The sequence below is a fragment of the Felis catus genome, chromosome A1 (assembly GCF_018350175.1).
Source record: "Felis catus isolate Fca126 chromosome A1, F.catus_Fca126_mat1.0, whole genome shotgun sequence".
NCBI lineage: Eukaryota > Metazoa > Chordata > Mammalia > Carnivora > Felidae > Felis > Felis catus.
The window spans coordinates 108,668,880-108,689,122 of record NC_058368.1 but is presented as its reverse complement, the minus strand read 5'-3'; the positions used below and the strand labels follow the sequence as shown (position 1 = coordinate 108,689,122).

The following is a 20,243-nucleotide window of genomic DNA, read 5'->3' as shown; positions in this document are numbered from 1 at the left end:
TAATTCAAGCATACACAAAGTTATATAGGTTATATATATTTCAGTGCATTTTGTTAATCACTTGGAGTATAGTTAGACTCATTTGCTAGTGTCAGATTCAATTTTTGGTTTTCCATCCTGATTTGTTTCTTTATTTGGGGAGAAGGGGCTATGTGAAGGTATGTGAAACATTGCTATGGTTCTAAGAGTCAAAGCTATAAAATATATATATGTTCTCAGGAAAGCATCACTTCTCCTTCCTGCTACCCTGATCCTATTCCCCTCTTCTTTCTACCCCTTTCCCACCCAACCCTTATGGTTTATCTTTCTAATATTTCTTTTGTATATATTTTCTTATATCCTCTTCTTTATTTCCCTTTTTTTTTTGAATGTTTCATTTATTTTTGAGAGAAAGAGCACAAGCAGGGGAGGGGCAGAGAGAAGTGGGGGACAGAGGATCCAGAGTGGGCTCTGCACTGACAACAGCTAGCCCAATGTAGGGCTTGAACTCACAAAACGTGAGATCATGATCTGAGCCAAAATCTGATATTCACCCAACTGAGCCACCCAGGTGCCCTATATCCTCTTCTTTCGTGCATGAAGGTTAGCATATTTATATATACTTTTTTATTTTGTTTTTTTCCACATATTAGTATGTATTAGAAATCACTCCAGCTAGTTTTAAGGAGCTCTTCCTCATGTTTTTTCAATAGCTGCATGGTACTCCACTGTATGGATATATTTTTGTTTATTTAAGCACTCTCCTATGAATTAGATATCTAGGGTTTCCCCCCAGTATTTTGCCACTACAAACAGTGTGTAAATGAATAAACTTATTCCATCAATAATACAAAAATATATTATATTGTAAAGATAGATTTTCAGAAGTAGGATGCTGGGTCATAAGGTAAGTGGATATATAGTTTTGTTGCGTATTGCCAGATTTTCCTCCAGAAAGATTATACCAGTTTGCATCCCATCAACATATTCTCATATCCTGTTTCCTCATACCCTCACCAACAAAATATATTGTCATATTTAAAAATTTTTGCTACTCTAATAGGTGAGAAATGGTATCTCAGTGTTATTTTAGTTTGCATTTCCCTAACTGTATGTGAGCTTAAATATTTTTCACATATTTGAAGGCTATTTTTATTTTCTGTGTGTGTGTATGTGTGTGTGCATGTATGTGTAAATTTTCTTTTCATGCCTTTTCCCCATTTTTTCACCTGTTTTTTTATTCTTTACCCTCCATTTCTTTTTTTTTTTTATTTTTTAAATTTTTACTTAGTTTTGAGAGAGAGAGGGACAGAGTGGAAGCTGGGGAGGAACAGAGAGAGAAGGAGACACAAATCCGAAGCAGGCTCCAGGCTCCAAGCTGTCAGCACAGAGCCTGACGTGGGGCTTGAACTCACAAACCGCAAGTTCATGACCTGAGCCAAAGTCGGACGCTTAACCAACTGAGCCACCCAGGTACCCCTACCCTCCATTTCTAAGTACATTAGCTATTAAGAATTTTAGCCTTTTCCTAAATGCTCCAATAAAAAGACATAGGGTGGTAGAGTGGATTAAAAAACAAGACATATCTATATGCTGCCTACAAGAGACTCATCTCAGCCATAACGACATATACAGACTGAAATGAAGGGATGGAAAAACATTTACCATGCTTATGGAAATTAAAAAAAACTCCAGGGTAGCAACACTTATACCAGACAAAAAGACTTTTTAAAACAAAGACTGTAATTAGAGACAAAGAAAGGCATTGCATATTATAAAGGGATCAACCCAATGAGACAATAACAGTTGTATATATCTATGCACCCAATATTGGAGCACCTAAATACATAAAGCAAATATTAATGGACATAAAGAGAGAAACTGATGGTAATACAATAATAATAGGGGACTTTAATACCCCACTTAGATTAATGGACAGATCATCCAGGTAGCAAATCAATAAGGACACAGTGTCAGAGTTCCTGGGTAGTTCAGTCCGTTAAGTGTCCGACTTTGGCTCGGGTCATGATCTCATGGTTTGTGTGTTGGAGCCTGGGATTAGGGTCTCTGCTGTCATCACAGAGCCGGCTTTGGATTCTTGGTCTCTCTGTCTCTCTGCCCCTCCCTGACCCTCACATGTTCTCTCTCTCTCTCCCTCTCTCTCTCTCTCAAAAATAAATAAACATTAAAAAATATATATAAGGAGGGATGCCTGGGTGGCTCATTCGGTTGAGTGTCCAACTTTGGCTGAGGTCATAATCTTGTAGTTCATGAGTTTGGACCCTGTCAGCTGTGCTGACAGCTCAGAGCCTGGATTTTGTTTCGGATTCTGTGTCTCCCTCTCTGTCTGTGCCTTCCCCACTCATGCTCTCTCTCAGAAATAAATTTGAAAAAAAATTGAAAAAAATATATATATAAGGAAACAGTGTCTTTGAATGACACATTACCCCAGATGGTATGACAGATATATACAAAACATTTCATCCAAACAACAGAATGTACATTCTTTTCAAGGGCATGTGGAAAATTCTTTAGAATAGATTAAATGTTAGGCCAGAAAGCAAGTCTGAATAAATTTGAGAAGATTGAATTTATACCATGCATCTTTTCTTCCCACAGCAGTATAAAACTGGAAGTGAATCATAAGAAAAAAAAACTGGAAAAAAGCACAAACATGTGGAGGCTAAACAACATAATACTAAACAACTAATGGGTCAACATATAAATCAAAGGGGAAATCAAAAATTACATGGAGACACAAGAAAATGAAAATGTAATGGTCCAAAACATTTAAGACACATAAAAAACAATTCTAAGAGAGAAATATATAATGATACAGGCCTACCTGAAGAAACAAGAAAAAGCTCAAATAAATTATCTATTTATTTATAATTATATATCTGTTTATAAACCGGGGCACTTGGGTAGCTCGGTTGAGCATCTAACTCTTGATTTCAGCTCAGGTCACAATCTCCTGGTTCATGGGGTTGAGTCCTGCATGGGCCTCTGCACTGACAGCACAGAGGCTGCTTGGGATTCTCTCTATCATTCTCTTTCTACCCCTCCCCCACTTGTGTGTGCTTGCTCGATCTCCCTCTCTCTCTCTCTCTCAAAATAAATAAACATTAAAAAAAATTATCTAACCTTAAACCGAAAAGAAATAGAAAAAAGAACAAACAAAGCCCAATGTGAGTAGAAAGAAGGAAATAATAAAGTTTAGAGCAGAAATAAATGACGTAGAGACTAAAACAAAAACCAAAACCAATAGAACAGTTCAACAAAAGCAGGAGCTGGTTCTTTGAAAACAAATAAAATTGATAAGTCCTTAGGCAGACTCTTCAAGACAAAAAGAGAAATGACCCAAATAAGTAAAACCAGAAATGAAAGAGGACAAGTAACAACTGACACCACATAAATATAAGATTGTAAGAGTAGTTTGAAAAATTATATGCCAAAAAATTGGACATCCTAGAAGAAATGGATAAATTTCTAGAAACACACAATCTAACAGACTGAATCAGGAAGAAATAGAAAATCTTAAAGAAACCATTAGTAATAACAAAATTGAATTAGTACACAAAAGACTACCAAAAAATAAAAGTCTAGGACTAGATGGATTCACAGGTGAATTCTAAAAACCATTTAAAGAAGAGTTAATGCTTATTCTTCTCAAACAATTCCAAAAAAATAGGAGAGAGAGGAAGGAAAGCTTCCAAACTCATTCCATAAGGCCAGCACTACCATGATACCAAAGCCAGACAAATACACCAATAGAGAGAGAGAGAGAGAGAGAGAGAGAGAAAAGAAGACTACAGTTCAAAATCCCTGATGAACATAGATTTAAAAATCCTCAATAAAATATTATCAACCACATTCAACAATACATTAAAAGGATCATTCACCACTACCAAGTGGGATTTATTCTGGGGACGCAAGGATGGTTCAATATCACAATCAACATGATACTCCACATCAACAAAATGAAGGATAAAAATCACGATTATCTCAGTAGATGCAGAAAAAGCATTTGACAAAATTTAACATCCATTCATGATTTAAAAAAAAAAAAAAAACTTTCCCTAATGTGACTTTAGAGAGAACATACCTCAACATAATAAAGGCCATCTATGAAAGAAAAAAAAAAGCACAGTTAATATCATACTCTATGGTTAAAACCTGAGAGCTTTTCCTCTAAGATCAGGAACAAGATAAGGATGTCCTGTCTTACTACTTTTCTAACACTACAGCATAGTGCTAGACATTCTAGCCACAGCAGTCAGACAAGAAAGAGAAATGAGACATCCATATTGATAAGGAAGAAATTAAGCTATCATTGTTTGCAGATGACATGATACTGTACACGGAAGACCCTAAAGACTTTACCAAAAAACTATTAGAAGTAATAAATAAACTCAGTAAAGTTTTAGGATACAAAATTAATATCCAGAAATTAATAGCATTTGTGTGCACTGATAACAAAATAGCTGAAAGAGAAATTAAGAAAACAACTCCATGTGTAATTGCACAAAAAACAATAAAATACCTAGGAATAAACTTAACCAGGGGGGTGAAAGACCTGTATTCTGAGGACTGTAAAACACTGATGAAAGAAATTGAAGAGAAATGAGAAGGTATTTCGTGCTCATGAATTGGAAGAATTAATATTGTTAAGATGTCCATACTACCCCAAACAATTTGAAGATTCAGTGCAATCCCTATCAAAATACCAATAGCATTTTTCACAGAATTAGAACAAATAAGTCTAAAATTTGTTTGGAACCACAGAAGAGCCCAAATATCCAAAGCAATATTGAGAAATAGTAAAGCTGGAGATGTCACATTTCCAGATGTCAAGATATATTACAAGCTGTAGTCAAAATAGCATGGTTCTGGCACAAAAATAAACACATAGATCAATGGAACAGAATAGAGAGCCTGGAAATAAACCCATGCTTATATGGTCAATTAATCTGTGACAAAGAATGCAAGAAGTTACAATGGGGAAAAGACTGCCTCTTCAATAAATGGTACTGGGAAAATTGGATAGCTACATGCAAAAAAATGAAAGTGGACCACTTTCTTATACCATACACAAACTCAAAATGGATTAAAGGCCTAACTGTGAGGCCTGAAATCATAAAAATCCTATGAGAGAACATAGGCAGTACTTTTTCTTACATCAGCCATAATGACATTTTTTTCTAGATATGTCTCTTTGTATGGCTTCAGCTCAGGTCACGATCTCACAGCTTTGTGGGTTCGAGCCCTGCATCCGGCTCTGCACTGGTGGTGCAGAGCCTGCTTGGGATTCTCTGTCTCTCCTTCTCCCTCTGCCCCTCCCCTATTTGAACTGTCTCTCTGAAATAAATAAAAACTTAAAAAAAGAAACTTTAAAAAAATGGGCAGTGTACCTGAATAGACATGTTTCCAAAGAAGACATGCAGATGGCCAACAGCCATGAAAAGATGCTTCCATCATTAATCACCAGGAAACTGCAAATCAAAACCACAATGAGATACTACCTCACACCTGTCAGAATGGCTAAAATAAAAAGAGAAGAAAAAGGAAGTGTTGATAAGGATATGGAGAAAAAGGAACCCTCATGCACTGTTGGTAGGAATGTGAATTGGCACAGCCACTGTGGAAAACAGTATGGATGTTCCTCAAAACATTAAAAGTCGAAATACTATATGATTCAGTAATCCCACTACTGGATATTTACCCAAAGAAAACAAAAACACTAATTTGAAAATTTATTGTAGTATTATTTGTAATAGCCAAGGTATGGAAGTGGTCTAAATGTACACTGATGAACAAATGGATGAGGAAGATATGGTACACACACACACACACAAACACACACACACAGACACACACACACAGACATGCACGCACACTATTACACAGCCATAAAAGGTTAAGGTCTTGCCATTTGCAACTACATGAATGCACCTAGAGGGCATTATGGTAAGTGAAATAAGTGAGGATGAGAAAGACAAATACCATATGATTTCACATGTGTGGAATCTTAAAAAACAAAACAAATTAAAAAAACAAAAAACAGAATCAGACCTGTAAATACAGAGAACAAACTAATGGTTCCCACAGGGAAGGGGAATAGGAGTGTGGGCAAAATGGGTTAAGGGGAGAGGGGATGAGAGACTTGGAGTTTTGGAATGAATAAGTCACAGGAATAAAAGTCACAGCATAGGGAATGTAGTCTGTGGTATTATAATAGCATCATATGGTGACAAGTTAGCTACACTTGTGGTGAGCATAATATAATATTTAGAGAAGTTAATTCATTAGGTAGTACACATGAAACTAATATAATGTGTTTCATCTATACCTAAAAAAAAATTTTTGTAAAGAATATTAAGGGCTCCTGGGTAGCTCAGTTGGTTAAGCATCCAACTTCGGCTCAGGTCATGATCTCACGGTTCATGGATTCAAGCCCTGCATCAGGCTTTGTGCTGACAGCTCAGAACCCGAAGCCTACTTCGGATTCTGTGTCTCGCTCTCTCTCTGCCCCTCCCCCCACTTATGCTCTGTCTCTCAAAAAGAAATAAACTTTGGGAAAAAAAAGAATATTAGTTTTTTGTCTGTGGCTTATATTGTGAATATTTCCCCAAGTTTGTCAGTTGTCTTTTTGTGTACAATGTTGTTTTTGTCGTGCAAAAAAGGCTTGTTTATACTAGATTTACTTCTCTTCCCAGGCCAGAGTTAGTGTAGCATCTCACTAATAGCATTAAGATCTTATACTCTTTCTATCTTTCTACTACCAAGTGTGTTGGCTTGTTACCCCATAGTTGTAGGATGGTTGCTAAGCCTTTAGGCATCACAACAGTGTTCCAGGGAAAAAGAATTAGAAAAGGCAGTACTAGCCACATGGATCTCTTTTTATCAGAAAAGCAAAAGCTTTCCAATTAATTCCCCAGCAGACTAGGTCTATTGGCCAGGACTGAGTCCTGTATCTCCTGGCTACTTGGAAGTCTTCTTTGATAAAGTTTATAAAAATCCAAGTATTTTATTCTTCTAGCCTCTATAGTGGTAGAAAGGGGAAAATGTATAAAAATAGAGAGGGGGAATAGCAGTGGATGTTGTCAGCTCATCTATCAGAGCCTCACAAAAAGGAGGGATAAATAATATCAAAGAATTAAGCATTGGTTATGGGGTCCCTTATGGGAGAGTTGGTATCTATCTGGATGGCAGTATTTCTGACAGTTTGAAAACCTTGTATTATGTTTACTTTGGCAACTCCTTTGCTGATAATGAAGTGCCCAAAGAAGCAGCCTGTCTCTTTAACAAATGTTTCAGTTAACTTCTTTGTCCACTGTAAGTGATGACAAAAAACAAAAAGAAAGAAGGAAAGAAAGAAAAAAATTAAAAAAAAATCAATCCTACCTCAAACTTTATTAGGTTAAAAATGAAATTATTACCACATATACCTGAAAAATCTAGCAGTATATCATATGCAATTACAACTTGATCCAGGCTTTCTTTTTTTAAAAAAAATTATTTTTAATGCTTTTATTTATTTTTGAGAGAGAGAGACAGAGTGCCAGCAGGGGAGGGGCAGAGAGAGAGGGAGACACAGAATCTGAAGCAGGCTCCAGGCCCTGAGTTGTCAGCACAGAGCCTGACGTGGGGCTCAAACCCACAAACTGTGGTTTGACCTGAGACAAAGTTGGATGATTAACCAACTGAACCACCCAGGAACCCTAATTCAGGCTTTCAAATGGTATCAGTAGGACCCAATTCCTTTCCATCTCTCAGCTCACAGCACTAATGTGCAAACTGAACTCTCAGCTAACCTCCCTTCATATAGTAGCTCTTGTTAGGTCCAGGCCTATATACTCACAGCCTCAAATCCAGTGAACAAAAGTGCTTCTCTTTCCCAGTGATTTGAACAAAAGTCCTGGTCTTATACCTTGGCTTAAATTATTTCATATGCTTATCCTTGAACAGTCACTTTGGGCAGAGAGATGCAGGGCTCCCATTGTACTGAGTCACAGGCCCTGTCTTGATTATCACAAGGAAAAGCAAGAGACTATCATCAGCAAAAGCAGAAAGTAGATGCTGTTCACTGTAGTCCTTTATATTTTGGGAACCTACCTTTCAGAGAAATACTTCTAAATGATTAGTAGGCATCATTCACTTCACTTTTACTAAACTGTAAAATCCTAATTAAATGTAAGCAGAGTTCTGCAGCTTATTAGGGTCATATTCTTCAGAAGACTACTCCCACAGTTCTTTATATACCTAGTAATATAGAGTGCCTAGACAGCAAAATATTGACTGGTAGGCATTGTCTTGACTAATAAGTCTACTAATATGTGTATCTATATTTGTACTGGATTAAGAACCATGATATTTGAGTTTAAGTTCCAGGTAGGCAGCTGTTAGTTTTATCACTTGACCAGTTATTTTGTATATGTATTGTGGGAATAGTAAATTGTTATATTTACCTTGTGGGACTATTGTAAGAATCAAGTAGATAAAAGATTGGTAAGGACTTCAAAAATTATAACTAACTATCCAAATACAGGCAGATGGATTCCTGCATCTCATAAAATTTCCTAACAATTTTGTTTTATTTTGGTATTTTGAAAATACTTCATAATTTAAGTGGCAGATAAAAACAATACAAAACAATAAAATTATAAAAATAAACTGCACTATCACCATATATTTTAGAGAGAATATTTACTTTTAGCTAGAGTAATTTTGGCCTCTGGTCTGTGCTTGAATTATATTTCTAATAGATTGGTGTTTTGTTTTGTTTTTTTTCCTTTCCTAGGTCCCTCTTCAGAAGACTATCAGAAATGCCATAGAGAAATGTAAGAACTAATATTTTATTTTAAAGTTGTCGAACTTTTGAAAACCCTGTGTTATAATAGTTATATAGCTGGAATGATTGTCAGCCCACAAATTTAGGTATTCATTTATTCAGTGTTTGTTGAGGAATCATTATGTGCCAGAAGTATTCTTACAGGTAGAGATACATTGTAATCAATGAAATAGATTAAAAACAAAATCTCTGCCCTCAAGTCCACATTCTACTTGGATGAGATAGACAATAAATGAATGAACAAATTCATTCTGTTCTATATGGTAATGAATGCTATGGATAAAAAGCAAGATGGGGGCTAGAGAGTATTGGAAGGAAGGTTCACTATTTTAAGTAGTGTGGTCAGAGAAGTCATAAATGAAATTTGAGCAGAGACATAAAGAAGGAAACAGAGAAAGACATGTAATTCACAGGAGAAAAGAGGATTCCAGGTGGAAGGAATAGCTGAAGCAAGGCTCTGAGCCAAGAAGGCCTGGGCTCCTGGGATGGAGTGTGGGAGAAGGAAAAAGAAGATGAAATGAGAGAAAAAGCCATATCATATAAGGCGTGGTAGCTGAATGTAAGTGGATTGGAAAGCCTTTGAAAGGGTTAGAAGGGAACATGATATAGCTTAGTTTTTAAAAGAATCACCCTGGCTACTGTGTTGTGAATAGACTATGAAGAGACAATTATACTTATAGTGAGATATAGTTAGGAGACTATTGTCCTAATCTAGGCAAGAGATATTGGACCAGAGTGGTAAGAGTATAGGTAAGAACTAGCTTTTGGAACCAAATCCAAAGGATTTTGGATATATTTTGAAAGCAGAACTAACAGGGTGGTCTGTTATTCATTGATGGAATGAATGGTGGAGTATGAAAGTAGTCAAGGCTGACTCCGCACTTTTGGCTTAAGCAACTAGAAGATGGGAGAGACTGAGGAGAAACATTCCTGAGCAAAGATCAAGAGCTTGGTTTGCGGCATGTAGACTGAGGGTAGGGTGTGTGTGAGAGCGACAGTATCTAAATTCAAGGAGGTGGTCACAGTCTGGGGCTGGTGTCATTTCTAAAATAGAAAAGGACATTAATTTTTAAGAAGTATTATCTTTCCTGTTACTTGAGATTCTTACCTCAAGAATCCTAGGAAACAAGATTGCCATTCTGTTTTGCATAAAAGAGGGAACCAAGAATCAGGACAGGTTAAGTAACTTTTCCAAGGCCAGTAGCAAAACTGGCCTTTAAACTCAGGTCTTTCTGATTCTAAACATTCTACCTTGTTCTCCATATGTATTGTCTCACACTGGAAAGTATATAAATGTATTACCTTTTATTAAACTATTTGTTCATATAGATATGGTAACATTTTTTTAACCAGTTGTGTTCTTTCTACAGATATTTTATAGTACATAAATGTTATTATTGTAGGGACGCCTGGGTGGCTCAGTCATTTGAGCATCCTGACTTCGGCTCAGGTCATGATCTCACAGCTTGTGAGTTCGAGCCCTGCATCGGGCTCTGTGCTGACAGCTCAGAGCCTAGAACCTGCTTCGGATTCTGTGTCTCCCTCTCTCTCTGCCCCTAACCCACATGCATTCTGTCTCTGTCTCTGTCAAAAATAAATAAACATTAAAAAAAATTTTAATGTTATTATTGTAAAGATTATTTGAGGATTCTCTACAGTTACTGAAAAATTGAGACTAATCATTAATTTGTTCCTATTATAGAGTGATGACATTAACCGACCAAAATATTTCTCAGAAACCAAAGAGTACTTTGCATTCAGAATCAGGTAATAAACAGTGAAACTAATCATTTTCATAATTCTGTATTTCTTTATTTTTGTGATAATGCAGTGTATTTTTAGAAAATTGGTAGCCCAGGAAACGGAGTGCTTTTTAGCTTGGTTATATTTTAAAAAATGAAGATATGTGAAGTTAGATATGTGTGTCTTTAACTATCACTAAAATATCCGTTATTAATTCATTTCATGAACATTTACTGAGTATATACTCTGTATTAGGTGTTGCTATATATACCAGTAAAGAGTAGTATTAAATCCTTGCCTCCTAAGTTTCAGTCATGGGAGAGGAAGATAATCAGTAAACATTTATATTGCAATTATGTGTGATGATTGAAAATAAAAGGATAAACACAGTGTCTTGCATTATAGGCACTCTATAATTTAGTCTATTATTGGAATAAACTTAGACATTTCCAACCTTATTAATTCATGCTGTATCTCAGATTTCCATTTTTATTTCCTGAATCAAGTTTTACAGCATTTATTTGTGGGTAAACAAAGAATTGCTGGTTTTACTCTTAATAGGCAAGTTTGTATGAACTAAAAGAAAAAAATAGTTTTTTGCATCATTTTCACTTTGAGAAATACTGCTACTGAGTATTTTCTAAATGTCAAGTATTATGTTAGGATTTCTGGGTATAAAAATGATAAAAATAGTTGCTCTTTTAAGGGAAATTAATCAAGTGATAAAAAATAAACTTGTAAAAGCACCCATCTTTCAAAGGAGTAGCATCTACTACGCTGGAGGGTGAGAATTAGAAGAGGAATTTTTGTATAAATCTAAGAGTAAGGGAGCTTGTGAACAAGAGAAGAGAGGCTATCAAAGTGAAAGTAGTAAGGGTTCCAAAAGCAATCATGATTTTACTTAGGTCTTGCCCAATAAAAAGTTTTCTTTGGCTGTGGAAAATACTATTTATAAAGCCTGATAGTGAGTCAGAACAGTGATTCTGGAATTATGTATGCTTTTGTATTCTTACTTCTATGTGGTTGATTAACTTGAAATTTAAAATTAAATGACATCTTACTCAAGAATTACTTTTTACTTCCTTAGTTCAACAAATCCAACTGTGTTCCTATGTCACGTTCTTTACTAAGTGTTAGAAAGTTGTCTAGTCATAGAGACAAACATAAACAGGTAACTACTTCCCAGGTAACTCCTGCACAGTCTCCTTTGCAATCTAATCTGCCACTATTAGCCATTAAATGTGGAAGTTCTTCAAGGCCAGTTCCTAGATTTTAATCTTTTTAAAATTTACCCCTAATATGTACAGGTGTTCTATAAAAAGCAGGGTCTCCAAGTTTTCTCTCAATCTAGACTTTCTTCTGAGAATAAGACCCTTATATGTAGCTGCCTTCTGGACATTTCCCCTTGGATGTTTCAGGGATAACTTATCACACCATTCATTAATTCCATTAATTCAACAAATATTCTTTAATCACCTACATTGTGACACAAAGTTTCTTAGTTGCTGGGGAACATGACAGAGTCCTTGCCCTAACAGAGCTGCTATAGTGGAGGAAGAAAGATAATAAACAGGTAAACAAATGAATATACATCAATATTAGAATAAAAATAAAGCAGGGTAAAAACAGGGTATGAGTAGGGATGCTATTTTATGATTTTTTTTAAATTTTTTTTAACGTTTATTTTTGAGACAGAGAGAGGCAGAGCATGAATGGGGGAGGGTCAGAGAGAGAGAGGGAGACACAGAATCTGAAACAGGCTCCAGGCTCCGAGCTGTCAGCACAGAGCCCGATGTGGGGCTCGAACTCACGGACCGCGAGATCATGACCTGAGCCGAAGTCGGCCGCTTAACTGACTGGGCCACCCAGGTGCCCCATTTTATGATTTTTTTTTAAGTTGATTTATTTATTTTGAGAGAGAGTGTGTGAGCAGGGGAGAGGCAGAGAGAGAAGGAGAGAGAGAATCCCAAGCAGGCTCCATCCTATCCGTGCACATCCAGACATGGGGCTTGATCCCATGAACCACAAGATCATGACCTGAGCCAAGATCAAGAGTTGGACCCTCAACCACCTGAGCCACCCAGGCGCCCAAGGGATACTATTTTATTGTATTTTTAAATTTTATTTAATTTTTTTATTTTTTTATATAATTTATTGTCAAGTTAGCTAACATACAGTGTATATGGTGTGCTCTTGGCTTTGGGAGTAGATTCTTGTGACTCATCACTTACATAAAACACCTAGTGCTTACCCCATTAAGTGTCCTCCTCACTGCCCATCACTCATTTTCCCTGCCCGCACCCCCTTCCACTCTCAGTTTGTTCTCTGTATTTAAAAGTCTCTAGGATAAGCATCTCTGAGGAGATGATATTTGTACAGAGCTTGAATGTGGGTCATGTGAAAATCTGTGATAGAGTATGCCGGCAAAGGGAACAACAAGAGAAAAGGTCCTAAGATGGGAATGAGCGCAGCACGTTTGAATAAGCGAAAAGAGGTTTGTATGACTGGAGCAAAATGAGTTTTAAAAAAATGAATGACTGCAGTTGTGTTGAGGGCTAGTCAAGTGGTATAATGTAGAGTCTCCTATGCCATCGTAAGGAGTAAGAATTCTCTTCTAAATGTGCTGAGAAGTGGGATGATGTGATTGGATCCATATTTTTTTTATAATTTTTAAATGTTTTTATTTATTTTTGAGAGACAGAGAGAGACAGAGCATGAATGGGGGAGGGACAGAGAAAGAGGGAGACACAGAATGTGAAGCAGGCTCCAGGTTCTGAGCTGTCAGCACAGAGCCCAACATAGGGCTTGAACTCAAGAACTGCGAGATCATGACCTGAGCTGAAGTCAGACACTTAAGTGACTGAGCCACCCAGGTGCCCCTTGGATACATATTTTAGAATAATCACTCTGGCTGCTATGTGGAGATAGACTAAGAAGGCAAAGAGACCCTGTTAAACTATTGTAGTGGTCAGGTAATGGTATGAGACTAACATGGTAGCAGTGGTCTGATTTGGAATATATATATATACATATATGTCTTTAGTGTTTTATTATTTTTGAGAGAGAGACACACACACATTATGAATAGGGAGGAGCAGAGAGAGAGGTAGACACAAAATTCAATGCAGGCTCCAGGCTCTGAGCTGGTAGCACAGAGCCCAATGCAGGGCTCGAACTCATGGACTGTGAGATCATGACCTGACCAAAGTTGGATGCTTAACCAACTGAGCCACCCAGGTGCCCCGGAATATATTTCAAAGCACTAGGATTTTCTGATTAATCTGTATGTTGGGTAAGAGAAAAATAAATGTCAAGGATGAGTCTAAAATTATTGGTTTAAGCAAGTGGATGAATGATGGTATCATTTCTTGAGAAAGCACTGGAGGACAGAGCAAGTTGGGAGGATGATGAAGAGAATTTGGTTTCCTTTTGGGATGAGCACTGGGTGTTGTATGGAAACCAATTTGACAATAAATTTCATATTAAAAAAAAGAGATAATTTGATTTCAACATTGAATTTTATCTCTCTACTCCTGTACCTAATGTTTCATGAAATGATGCAGACAAAAACATGTATGTGTTGTGTAATTCCATATATATGAAGTTCAAGAACAGGCAAGACTATTTTGGGTAGTAGAAGTAAGAATAGTGGTAATCTTTGGAAAGGGGGTGCTGAATGGGAAGGACCATATAGGAAACTTTTGACATGTTGGAATATTTTATACCTTGATTTGGGTGGTGATTATATGGGTGAATACATACATATTTAAGATTTGTGCCTACTATTGTGTACGTAGAGTTCTTCAATAAAATATTAAAACATTAAGAGACTTATTAGCCTTCAAGTAGAGATGTAATGAGAGCAGTTTGTGATACAGGAGTCTGGAGTTTAGGGCAGAGACTGGAGCTATAAATAAATATCTGGAGTCAAGAATATAAATATTTTAAAGCCATAGGATCAGATGAGATCACCTAGGAAGTGGCATAGAAAACAAACATGCAAAAAGAATGTAAATGAAACACTTCAGCATTTAGAAGTAGCTGTAACAAAAGTTACCAAGAGAATAAATAAAGCAGGAATTGAGGACTGAGAATCGTTACAACCAAGACCTAACCTGGTCTTCCACTAGTGTCTTCCATCTATCAAGTGTAGCTTAGCAGACTGGAAACATCGGGATCATTCTTGACACCTTCCTCTTTGTTACTTCTTAGACTTAATCTATTACCAAACCTTGGTACCAATTTTATCTCTTACAGAATTCTGAAACCTACTACTTCCCTCTACTTGAGGAGATGAAGATGAGTGAAGTGGTTAGTCTCAAGGGTTGCCAGATTTAGCAAGTAAAGATGCAGAACGATCAGTTAATTTTGAATTCAGATAAATAATTTTTAATATAATTATGTCACAAATATTGTATATACTTGTACTATTACATGGCATATACTTATACTAAAAAATTATTTGCTTATCTGAAATTCAAATTTAAATGGGTATCCTATTTGTATCTAGAAACCTAATTAGCCTCTGCAACGAGGCTGGGAATGTATATGTATTATAGGCAGGCATCACAAAAATCAGGATTTTATATGGTAAGTTAAAAAGCTTGAGTTTTAACTGGAATGCAGTGGAAAGCCTTGGGAAAGTTTTAAGCAGATGATATTAGACTTGTATTTTAGGTATGTAACGGGGGTAGTGGAGTACAGAGGGGCTAAATTGAAAAACTACTGAAATAATCCGAAGGGAAATCTCTTGTTGCCTTAAAGCAAGGTATTAGTGTTAAGAATAAAGAAAAGCCAAATTTGCATATTAAGTACATATGCTAGGTAACATTGGCAGAAAGCAGACAGTCAAAAGATTTTTGTTGCTTTTTGGATTGAGTCTGGAGAGTGAAAAAAAAGAGAAGAGTCAGGACTGAGTAGGAGCCATGAAAGGGACCAGAGGGAAAATGTTCATGCTTGTTGTACTAATGTCCAATAAGGTAGGGCAGGAAAGGTTTCTGCTCATATTTGTGGTACCTGAAATTAGATTGCTGTGGGTTTGGGAGTAAACAGGAGGAGAGGAAGTTATGTTAGTATATGTGGACATGCCTGTGGATAAGAGGAGAGAGGGGATATAGCATGAAGGGGTATTGGGTACAGATAAAGTTTTTGGTAAGATCAAAGAGTCCTGACTATATTTTAAATGTTGATAGAAAAGTTGCAGTAGAGAAGTTTCAGGAGAGCCTGAAAATACAGGAATATGGAAATGAAAGGATAATTAATGAAGAATTTTAATCACACACACCTTTCTCTATTAATTAAAAAGTAAATATTTTACATAGAGCTTATTTACTCCTATGAAACCTGGGACTCTTATCTGTAGCAAGTCAGATTATTCAACATATATTAAGTTTTTCTTCTGAAACTATTACAGAGATGCAGTCATTGAAATCAGGGTTTTGTTTTTCAAATTTGAGTTCTATTTTCTATACTTATAGTTAAGGAGAGGTTAAATAATTAAAATATTGAAGTATCTTTTTCTTTACAGATAATGCAGCTTGTGAAGTTTTACTTGCCGAGAAAACTTACCCTTCAGCACCTGAAAAAACAAAGAAAAAAGCAAGTATTAAAGCAGAATAACTACATAAACCATAAATTTAATTAATATAGAGCATATTCTTAACTAACAGTTTTATAGGAATTATTTTCCAGTTATTTAAGTCAATAATTTCAAATATTTTTTGAATTTAGTAGTTAATATTATTGTTACTTGAATATATACTCTATATAGGTTTAGTGAAAGAGAATTGAAATTTACAGATTTTCCAGATTCCTTTTGGGTAAGTGGATGCCTATTAAACATTCATTTAAGGTGAAAATAAGACATTTGCTGTATGTCCACAGCAGTGTTTTCTGCTGAGGAGTATTTGTGAATTAGTACTTTAGTCCTAGAGTCTAGAGGTCTTTGGGGAGGAAATTGAATTTTGTTTTGTATGTAATAGAGCTACTATTTGAGTGAGTATTCAATGCTAAGCATTATTCTAAGCACTTTTTTATAAATTGTATCTTTTCCTTATAGCATTCCTATCACCTAAGTTTTTGTTTTGTTTTATTTTGTTTCCACCCATTTTATAGCTGAGAAAAATGAGATCTAGATATTAATTAGTATGTTTGAAGAGTTTGTGGCAGGTGTTTCTGGATCTATTCCTGTATTCTTTACACTACACTTTACTGTCATTGTATACATTGGGGATAAAATTGCAAAAGGGCAAGACTGTCAGTAGGAAGACTCCGTAGTATGAAGTTGCAGATATTTTAGGTGCAAGATTGTGGTGGCTTTGGGGCGCGTAGGTGGCTCAGTCAGTTAAGCATCCAATTTGGGCTCAGGTCATGATCTCGTGATTTGTGAATTCAAGCCCTACATCAGGCTGTCTGCTGTCAGTGCAGAGCCCACTTTGGATCCTCTGTCTCCCTCTCTCTCTGTCCCTCCCCTGAACGCAATCTCTCAAAAGTAAACATTAAAAAAAAAAAAAAAAGATTGTGGTGACTTTGACTAGGGTTTTTTGTAGGAGAGATGGAAAAATAAGCATGGATTCAAGATAATTATGCCTGTAGAGTTCAAGAATCGGATATAGAGGGTAAAGGAATGAGAGGTGTCAAAAAAGACATCTAGGATTCTGTCTTAACCAGCTTTGGTGGATAAAGGTGCTATTTACTGTGATAGGAAAGGCAGGAAGTTTGAGGGCACCTGAAAATGAAAATGTTGGAAGGACCATTGGCTACAACTCTGCAGGTTAGGACAGAAAAGAAGTGTACAGTGTTTTAAATTCATAGAAATAGATGAAAGCACATTAGAAAGAATGAGTATCTATCAAGTGAGGAAGAGACAAGAGTCCAGTATCACTCCTTGGAAAGCTTTATGGTCAGGTACAAAAGTAAGAATGGACAGAGAAAAGGAGGGAAATAAACAGAATATGGTATCATAGAAGACAAGAGAGGAGAGCATTTACTCCTAAAAGAGGGAGTGGTTAACAATGCTGAATGTTGCTTGGAATCCCAGTGTTATAAAGAACTTTATAAAATTGGAGGACTTCAAATTTCTGGTCTAGCATGTAAGGAACTTAGAAGTCATCTCTCTGTCCTAACAAGTAAAAAGCTGAACAAAGTGAAAAATCAACAACTCTTTTTAGGCATGTCAGAAAAATAAGGTCATAGGCTAAAGTGCTGCAGTAAAACTTGGAAAGACAGGTCAGTGGATATAGAGAATCATGACTTACTGGAACAGAAATGTGTGAACAGAAACTTCCCTGAGAACCAGTGCTGGAATGGGAACCAGTGCTAGTGTGATTGGTGAGTTGCTGGAGGCTCACTGAGGACAACACTGAGAGTTAAAAACTAAAGAGGAACACAGTCATCAGGGGGCCTCAATAATTTTATGAATTTTACCTCTAGGAGGGACCTCTACCAAGTCCTCACAGTAAATATCAAAGAAAAATCCCCTCATGCTTTTAGTAGTGAGAAGGGAAAAAGAACCATTTGGAAATACACTAGAATATTATGTTCTTTTTTGTTCTTTTTTAATGTTTTTTAAAAATGTTTTATTTATTTTGAGAGAAAGAGACTGCAAGCAGGGGAGAGGAGGAGAGAGAGAGAGAGAGAGAGAGAGAGAGAGAGAGAGAGAGAGAGAGAATGAATCTCAAGCAGGCTCCATGCTCAGCATGGAGCCCAGCATGAAACCTGATCCCACAAACCTTGAGATCATGTCCTGAACCAAAATCAAGAGTCGTTTGCTTAACCAGCTGAGCCACCCAGGTGCCCCTGGAGTATTTTGTTCTTAACAAAGCCTTCCATCAGAAGAAAATATTTTACCAGAGCCTAATTTGCTGGTATTTTAGCAGAGGCTATCCTACCTGGGGGAAGGGAAGTACCCAACTCCAGCCAGCTCTGCTTTTTCAAATGAGGAAAGAAAAATACTCCAATTCTAGCGTCCTCTAACTTCCACATGGGGGAATGGAAATACCCAACTACAGGGGAGCCTGGATAGTTCATTTGGTTAAGGGTCCAACTTTTGATTTCAGCTGAGGTCATGAGCTCACAGTTTGTGAGTTCAAGCCCCTCATGGGACTCTGCACTGACAGTGCAGATCCTGCTTGGGATTCTCTCTCTCCCTCTCTCTCTGCCCCTCCCCAACACGTGTGCACCCTTGCTCTGTCTCTCTCTCAAAATGAATAAACTTAAAAAAAAACAGGAAATACACAACTACACCTCTCTCTAGCTGTGCTGTCCCACCTAAGGAGGTGTGAGAACCAAGAAACACTGGTGAATTTTACCATCCAGAAGCACAGGCTAAACAATAAACAAAAAAGACGTCCTGACAGCCCTATGACTGCTTCCCCTTCCCCCACATCTTACCACTACATTACTATAGGCCTATTTACCACAGTTCCTATTAACCAGTACATCTTGTCTACCTTTTAGAAAAAAATTACAAGGCATATTAAAAGGCAAAAAAAAGTTTGAGAGACTGAATAAACATCAGAATCAGAGTCAAATGTGGCAGTAGTATTAGAATTATCAGACCAGAATTTTTAAATAACTATGATTAATATGCTAAGGACATTATAGTAAAAAGTAGACAACATGCAAGAACAGATGAATAATATAAACACAAAGATCGATGTCCTAAGAAAGATCAAAAAGGAAATGCTAGAGATTAAAAATACTATAGCAAGAATAAAGAATGCCTTTGATGGACTCATTAGTAGACTGGACACAACTTAGGAAAGAATACCTAAGTTTGAGGATATGACCGAAGAAACTTCCAAAACTGAAAAGCAAAGAGAAAAAAGACAAAACAAAACAAAACAAAACAAAACAAAACAAAACAAAACAAAACAAAAACCAGACTATTCAAGAACTGTGAAACAACTACAAAAGGTGTGACATACACATAATTGGAATTCCAGAAAGAAAAGAAACAGAAAAAGGAACAAAAGCAACATTTGAAGCAATAATGAGTCAGAATTTCCCAAAATTATTGTCAGATACCAAATCATAGATTCAGGAAGTTCACAGAATACCACGCAGGATAAATGCCCCCAAAACTACATCTAGATTTATTATATTCAAACATCAGAAAATCAAAGAGAAAGAAAAAATTTTTTAAAGAAGCCAGAGGGAGAAAAACACCTTACTTATAGAAGAGCAAAGGTAAGCATTACAGACCTCTCCTTAGAAATTATTAAGAAATAAAAGACTGAAGTGAAATATTTAAAGTGCTGAGAGAAAAAAACCAAGCTAGAATTCTATACCTTGTGAAATTCTCCTTCAAAAATGAAGGACAATTAAAGATTTTCTCAGACAAACAAAAATTTATAATTTGTTGCCAGTAGGCCTTCCTTTTAAGAAATATTAAGGGAAGTTCTTCAAGGAGAAGGAAAATAATATGCCAGTATAAGTTTATCTATCCTAATAAATGTAACACTGTGTTGCAGTACATTAAATGAGGGAGATTGTGCATGAGTACGGTCAAGGGGTATATGGGAACTCTATGCATTTTGCTCAATTCTTCTGTGAACCTCAAACTTCTCTAAAAAATGTGTTAGTTTTTTAAAAGTCAGTTGCATTCACAATCAAGAAGGAAACCAATGACTCTAGCATGAATAATTTTAGTGGACTGGTGACAGGCAAA

The 20,243-nt window shown here is 36.4% G+C and overlaps 1 protein-coding gene across 4 annotated transcripts in view; it reads left to right on the top strand.

Moving 5' to 3' along the window:
- The window catches only part of MEIKIN (meiotic kinetochore factor), an 80,429-nt gene that overhangs the window by 15,864 nt on the left and 44,322 nt on the right, over positions 1 to 20,243 (top strand). For all 4 annotated transcript variants that reach the window (XM_023254922.2, XM_045058682.1, XM_023254917.2 and 1 more), the window contains 3 exons: positions 8,780 to 8,819; positions 10,533 to 10,597; positions 16,101 to 16,171. In XM_023254922.2, the coding sequence (XP_023110690.1) occupies positions 8,780 to 8,819; positions 10,533 to 10,597; positions 16,101 to 16,171 (176 nt within the window). The remainder of the gene's footprint in view (positions 1 to 8,779; positions 8,820 to 10,532; positions 10,598 to 16,100; positions 16,172 to 20,243) is intronic.